This window comes from Choristoneura fumiferana, chromosome 17 (genome assembly GCF_025370935.1).
Source record: "Choristoneura fumiferana chromosome 17, NRCan_CFum_1, whole genome shotgun sequence".
Classification (NCBI taxonomy): Eukaryota; Metazoa; Arthropoda; class Insecta; order Lepidoptera; family Tortricidae; genus Choristoneura; species Choristoneura fumiferana.
The window spans coordinates 20,421,086-20,429,041 of NC_133488.1; the positions used below are offsets into that span (position 1 = coordinate 20,421,086).

The window sequence follows — 7,956 nt, forward strand, 5'->3', positions numbered from 1 at the left end:
TTGTTGTGTGTAACACGCACGTCACGCATGCGTACAAAACAATAACACATCAACTCGCATCGCAACTATTCCTCCTGAAGCCCACCATATAAATATTTTGAAAAAAATTGACAAAGCAATTAGAATTGTTTCGAGAATAAAGTCAAACTGCCATGGTGTTAAACAATAGAAAAACAAAAGAATTTTTACTTTGTTACATTGTCATAGATTCCTAATTCCCTTGAACTTATTGTGTACATTCTATTGCACATTGGGCCGCGCGAGGTTAACACATATCTAGCTAGACACGCGGTACCGTGTCAAGCCAAGTTCAACCTACAAGAACTGGCGAGCAGCACCGTGTTATTTTACCCGAACCATTTGGAGCCATCAATATCAACACATCTATGATGTCTGATGTAAGATAGGTCAATGCAACCTTGGGACCACAGACCACGGATCTTTGCGACTTCTAGATTGAACCAGAGTTGCCAACCTAATTTATTCGGAACTTGCTAGAATTGCTAAAAGTTGCCAGTTTGTTTGAAATTGACCCTAGACAGAACTACACTTATGAATAGGTTGCAGCTGTCGGTCTATTACCGTTTTAGAAATATACCCTTGTGAAAGATAGTGTAGCGAAATTAATAACTAGGGTTCCATTTGTAACCCTTCGGGTATGGAAGCCTAAAATATGTTTGTTAATAGCAGGAGAGACAACAAGTGGCTCTAGAAGGAAAAGAAGATCCATCTTATTATTGTTAATTCTTTCTGAATGAAGGAAAGATCATGGAAATCTAGAGAAAAATAGTAAGTAACTTAACTTCCTATCCATATTTTCAAAGTAAAAAACCGTTAGACTAACAAGGTTAAATGTTTCAAAATATGCAGTGTTGTGTTTTGTAGAATATTAAACAAACGTGAAACAAAAAACGCGAAAAGCTTCATTTGGTTTATTGACGCTATTACTAATATAAAAATAGCACCTCGTAGAAACGAAATACTCGACAACATCCGCGTTTCTGCTATTAGGTATGTTGCTTTTAGGGCGCTTTTTTCAATTTATTGAATCAGGTGTTATATCAATGAACTAAAAACACTTAGGACTTTAGATCACGGGCGAGCAAAGTAATTACTTTAGTTCATAAAGTTTTATTTCATCGATTTGATAAAAAAAAAATGCTGAAACAGGCATGCGTTGACCACAATATATCACGGCTGATGGCAAGCGAAGATGTGGAGCAAGCTGGAGCACGCTTGTCTAATAAATAATAAATACCCATTCACCATAGATTTGATAAAGATAAATGTAATATTTGAACAATATCGATTGCTTAGGCTTCAGTTTTACATAGGATACACACAAACCTCGCAAGGCGCTCGACAACATCAGAAGATCTTTTCAATATCTCGACCCTTTACAACACCCCTTTGATTTATTTTGTCCTCTCAGCTGTAAAGAGCGACAACTCTACTAAAGCTAATAAAAACTTGTCGCTGTTCAGAAATATTTTTATCGGACGGACAATTTCACAGCTCGATAATCATCACGATATGTCCACGCAAAGCCAGATCCAGAGACATTTTTTAGCCAAAGTCTTAACGAGACAAAAGCCCTCATTGGTCGACAAAGTCGATGACCCATGCGACCAAATATGAGAAACTTCCCCCAAAACACGAACGCTCCAGCAAACTAGGCCTTAAGAACCAGCCCTAGAGCTCACAATACCAACAACAGGGCTTGTTTAAATAGGTCATTATGAAATGGACAGAGGCAATCGGTCATGGCGAGTGAAAAATGCGCTCTTCCTACCAAATCCGGGCTCGGAGTGCACACAACATTGAACCTTGGCAGTTGTGAAATACGAAAGCGTTTGACGCGACAGCGGCCAGGTCAAAGCAAATTGATTAGAAAACAAGCACAAAAACAATCAGCGGGATGATATTGGGCATCCGTTTATGACAAAGCGTTCAAAAAACGAAGAAACGACGATAGCCAATTTCGAATCAGAAACATGTTTTTATTTATTACCAAAAACCGATCGGGGGGGTTACGCATTAATTAATGATTCAAAAAGCCGGTTTCCGTATAAAACATTATGGTTGGTCGACACAAGCAGATTTCGACATGTTTATCATAATAATCATAACCAAAAGACAAATAATAAAAGGATCAGCATGCCATCGTGTGTATTTCCTTCCAGAACTGATACTTTGCCGCCTCTCCTGCTCGGTTTTTTTATATTTTTGTAATTTTAGTAAATGTGATTCTTTTTGAGTAAAGTTAAAGTCGTTTCTGGGAAATTGCATACGTTTACAAAAAAATATTACAAATGAAACGGATACAAAATTCAGATCTATTGTAAGAAGACATTAATATCTAAGGCGTATTATAAAGTTAATGATTATATCATTGACAGGGATATTTGAAAAAAAATCCGATCCGCATTAGCGATCCCTTCAAATAGCGAACCTACTGTGTTAAAAATAAAATTGTGTTAAATACTTGTGATGTAATCATTTAATAATATTGTAAATCTGTTTTAAAAAATATACCTCGTTGAGTTTCTTACCGGATTCTTCTCAACAGAGGTTTTTCCGAACCGGTGGTAGAATTTTTGACATTCATGAGTGCTTTTTAGGTATAGCCTAAATTGAATAAAGATATTTTGACTTTGACTTTGACTACTTTGAGTAACAACTTGTTATAGCTTATTTTTTGGGCAATCGCCTTCATTACAGAGTGAGCTGGGATAATAAGCATTTCTATTATACATTTTGTGATAAGAATGGACTATTAATGGCACTAATTAAGTAATGATACGAGATAGATTATCCGCGTGAGTATTGCGGTTGGTGACCAGAGTGGCATCACGACCAGCAGTTATGCAAATTTTCACAGCACACGCAGCGTTTCGATTGTTTGGGTTAGGGTGGCCATAACGAATTCCCAATTAATCAGATATCCATGGTGATAGTTCGTTGCGCAATCACTACCACCAACATCTGACACAATAAAGCGGGCATAAATATCTGATAGATAACTATTTCTAGGGCCGATTGGACGTGCTACCACTACCATGAGTTTACAGTGACCGTACTCGATAGCGACGGCGTAAATTATTTGTAGAGGCGCTGTAAAATTCTCCATACAAATAATTTACGCCGTCGCTATCGAGTACGGTAATGAGTACGGTCACTGTAAACTCATGGTAGTGGTACTGGATATTTTTGTACGCTCCGCTGTCGCAGATATTAAATAATGTACTCGAGTCATACGTACATAACGGTGTACGGTACGTTTTAATCTTTTCTCATAAATCGACGTTTTAGAAATGTCCCCCTAAATCCTTAAACCATGGTCGCTGTCCAAAGCACTGCGCGCGGGCAGTCACGTGCGCGTTTCACACACCCGCCGAGTACACAAGTCAACCTTCGGTTACATGTGTAATAACATCCTTTGGAAGGAAGCGCTAATCTAGCTGGTTCGCGAGTGCAACACCACGTAACGGCCCAGCTCCGAGTACGCGCGATTGCTGGCTAGAGAGCGACTGCGAGAGCGATTGCTTGAGTTATGATTCCGAAGGCACACTGCAAACTCTATGGCAGACAGGCTGTATTGTCAGCCCATGGGCGCCTGCAATCACTGTCAGCATCTCTTTCTACCATCATTCTATTAAGTTTGAGAGAAAGAAGCGGCAATGATTCCGAGTGCGTTAATCACAATAGTTTTCACCACTTCTGTCTGTTACACGGTATAAGATGAGGGGCTGAGGGCATGCAACTGTGTCGAAATATCGAGCTTCTCTAAAATCAATGTACGCGGAACGAAACCCGAATTTAAATCATAGAAACCAGTAGTCACAGTTTGCTATTTACGGTCGTCTTTGGAATCATACGTTTTTAAGCTCAATGCGATTAGGTACAGTCGAGTTGATATATGAGCATAACCAAGGCTTCAAATAAATGTACATTGAATTCAAGGGAACTTACTTATATATATGAGCAGATTCATCAATCAAACATATATTATGTACACACACGTCACCTGTCATAATAATCTGAGCAAGCCTTTGAGTACTTAATATTTACACAACTGAAAACTCATAAAAATCTACGCAAGGTTTTTTTTTAAATATTTATACATATTATAAATAGACACTTAACATATTCCAATTTTATGTGAACCAGTGTAGAAGTTCATAAATATTTGAATAAAACTGAATAAACAAATAAAGCATCTGGTTTCCTAGCGGCTAGCCTACTTAGGCTCTGTGCCTCCACCAGAGATGTGCGAGGATGTGTTTTGAGGAATGTGTTTTACAAGAACCAAAAGAAACTTTATTTACTAGCCTCGCTCTGTTTATATTATTCCAGTAAAATCATTCCAGTAGCATGACGCTGCGGTGCTCGATCAAACTCATGAAACTTGTTAGGATTGTGACTTCACAGGATTAAGGTAAACAGGTTCTTATGCTACATTTACACGCTTGGCGAGCGGCCAGAAGTTCCAAGATTTTATGAACGCTGAATGCCATTTTCATAGGTACTTGCTTGTGAGTTAGTGTGATCCAGACATTCCTTTGATGTGTGTTCGAAAACCGACACCAGCAGGGATCAGCGACAAGCTATTGCAAACCCAAGCAACACCCTAACTAGGCATACGGTAAATGTACAACCGAGTATTTGTCGATTAGGAATGTTCAACAATGAACCTGATGATTCATGCTCCCAAAAAGAGAATGTATATTCCATTAAGATTGTTTTTTTGGAATCTTTTTCTATTTTTTATTTCAATTCCAAATTTATACTTTTACGGTCATCCCGTAAAATCTAAATTGAAAATACAATTATTATTTTTTTACAATTTTTTTTCTGGTTTTTCTGTGCATCTATATTTCAGTTTGTATTTTCGTATATTCCATGTCGACCATTACAGGTCGTACATTAACTGCACCCCACTTCCGTTTACACACTTGTGCTTGTTGACGCCTGCCGAGCCTCATCAAGCATGTAAACGTAGCATAACTAATGGTGGCCAAACATAAACACCGGAGCTGTCAAGACAGATCAAATCCCAAGACAACACGTATTTACGCAATTGACAATACGGTCATGTTCATAATATGTTTGTGAGGATCCATACGACATCGATGTTTATTACGGCGGCAGCGGGCGACTTGACAATAGAAAATAGCTCGCCGTCGGTTGCGTATAGTCGTGGCAAAGCCGATCTTCCAACTAAAGACTACTTGAGAAATTTCACAAAAGATAATATGGAGATGAATAATAATTGAGGCTGCTGCTAGTCCAAGAGCGGCTAAAGCTATTATAGTAAAATATCAAAATCTTGAATTATTCTGCTTTGAACTATGGAAATTCAGTCAAAACAATATTAATTTGTATTTTTTTGCAGAATGTGCAAGGTCTACTTACTGAATTTGTACTGTGCTGCCAAGGTTGCCAACTTTCAAATAAAGTACTACAATTCCACGCATACTGAATATTAAACAGTTTTTAACTGACTTGGAAAAAGGAGGATGTTATTAATTTGGTTATTTTTTAACAATACAGAGGTTGGATTTTTTTCAGTCAGTTTACTGCAGATAGTTTTTCTTTCAACTAAAATATAGGTGTAATAATGAAACTGCCTGCATTCACCTCTAAGTATAGTTTGAATACCCATTGTAGTTAATTAGTACAATACAACAAAATTACTTGGTTTTGCATTCTTGAAAACAATACAGAAAAATAGGTAGATCATGGAAAAAAAATATCTATCACATTTAAAAAAATAATTGGTTGCTTGGTGCAGTCAGTGCCATAGGCCATAGGTATGTAGGTCATAGACAAGCCATTATAGAGAATCAAGCACCAAGCAACCAATTACTTTTTTAAATATGATTAAGTAGATATAATTTTTCTCCATGATCTACCTGTTTTTCTCTATTGTTTTCAAGAATGCAAAACAGAGTAATTTTGTTGTATTGTACTAAATTAACTACAATGGGTATTTGAACTATACTTAGAGGTGCTATGGGAAAGATTTTAAATCATTTTTGGCAGATTCACCAAGTGAGTTTTTTTTAACCTAACTCACTTGTAACTATGGTTGCTATAATGTAGCCAAAACTTTGAGGATATTAAAAATATTTAAAAATATATTGTACATGATTAAACCCTGAGTCTGTGTTCAGTAACTTTGAAATTGGTAAAAAAATGCAATAGGGATACTTTATATAGAAATGGCTATCCAAATTCAGTCTAAATGTTTAGTACCTACCTTTAAGTTTAATCCTTCTTAATGCAATTGTGTGAGCATGACTTAAATTCCAATTGTTTTCCTGTTTAATTTATAGGCACAATTCCAACATGCAGTAGAACCTTTTCACAACAAACGTATGTATGTATGTAAACTCTTCATTGTACAAAAGAAAAGAAACAAAACACAATTGACAAACTTTGAGATACTTGTAAATGTCTGTGACTTTCTTAGTACATACAACAATGGGTCAGCAAATGATTACACTGCAGGCTATTAATTGAGTAGTTGGCTATTACTATGGAAACTAAATAAATATTCCTAAATTAATCTCTCACATAATCCTAATTACAATTTTCAATACAATCGTACCTATTCTGTACAAAAATTTTAGTTTTTTTTTTTATAAACAGGCCAGCAGTTATAGACCTTCTCACAAGTGCAAATAAGGCAGTTCCAGTTCACTAGTACAGTAACCAGCCGATTCATTCTAATCTAAGATGAGAATGCAAATATTGTTATAAGTCATAGTTTAAAGAAGGAAAAAAAATAACATTATAAAAATCTTTACTGCTTGTAAGTGATGTATGATGTATGTAGTATGAATATTTAAGAAAGAGCAATGACTGACTAAACAGATATTTTACAGTAAGTAGTCTGCATTACCAAGGGTACAATAACAAAAATAATTAGGTAGTTTATTGAAAGTGTCAAAATATCTTGACTTTAAAAAAAGAATCAGAACCCAAGTCACTAAATCCAGTGGAGTTAGCTGTGTGTTATTGATTAATTTATTTTTATAGCCATTGATACTAGCAACTGGTTTATGACTTTGTAACTGAATGTGGTCAATGGTCATCCTTGAGGGTCTCTGTAATTAATCTGTATGAATGTTTATTTTATCATTCTAAATTATGTAGAACCAGTAGCTTATTTGCATAATTATTAGTGTTTATAAAAGTTCCATTATTTATGGATTACCTATAAAGAACATAAAGCAGAGTAGTACAATGGTTTTAGGAAGTTGATTTACTTGAACATTTATAAAAAATATATATTTAAGAAAACCAGCATAAATTTCACTATAACAGTGTCATAAATTATTGATAGTAAAAGGTTCTTAGACCCGTCGCTGACTAGATCCTTTGTGTAGCAGACGTGCAATGATCACAACAGGATAATCCTTTTGTTAGCTTATACAGATGGACTGACTTTAATTAACGATTTCTGTGATAGCAACGTACCTACTAGGGATTGCAATTGATAACAAGAATACTTACAGCCATAACCATTTCGAAGGGGAACTTGTGGACCCTTATGGGAGACACGTACTCCTGAACCATGTTTACGTTTGCTTGATAATTCGTTCAACAAATAACAGGCATTAGTCAATCGTCCACAATTTACACAATCATGCCGTAAACAGTACGTTAAATGAAAACACCCGTGTTACAGAACTCCTTTCACTCCCGACATCGCATAACAAAATAAACGAGCGTCAAGCGTAATGAACGCGACGAACTCGAGACCGAAACAAGAATGGCTGGTTGGTCGGTCGGTCGGGTTTCGTGAACTTGAAAATTCTAACCAGACAATTTGGAATGCACTATGCGTGAAGTAAGCTGTAAATGGCAATTTGACAAGTAATGCTGTGCTGCCATATGTAAAAAAGTAAGGTTTGAGTTTGATTGAACTTTGATCTGCTTTCTAAAATC

General features: G+C 36.2%; 1 protein-coding gene across 1 annotated transcript in view; it reads right to left on the reverse strand.

Moving 5' to 3' along the window:
• Positions 1-7,867, reverse strand: part of retm (real-time) — a 73,587-nt gene extending 65,720 nt beyond the window's left edge. The window contains exon 1 of the mRNA XM_074100285.1: positions 7,522-7,867. Within this exon, the coding sequence (XP_073956386.1) occupies positions 7,522-7,584 (63 nt within the window). The 5' untranslated portion in view covers positions 7,585-7,867. The remainder of the gene's footprint in view (positions 1-7,521) is intronic.
• Between the last annotated feature and the right edge of the window lie 89 nt (positions 7,868-7,956).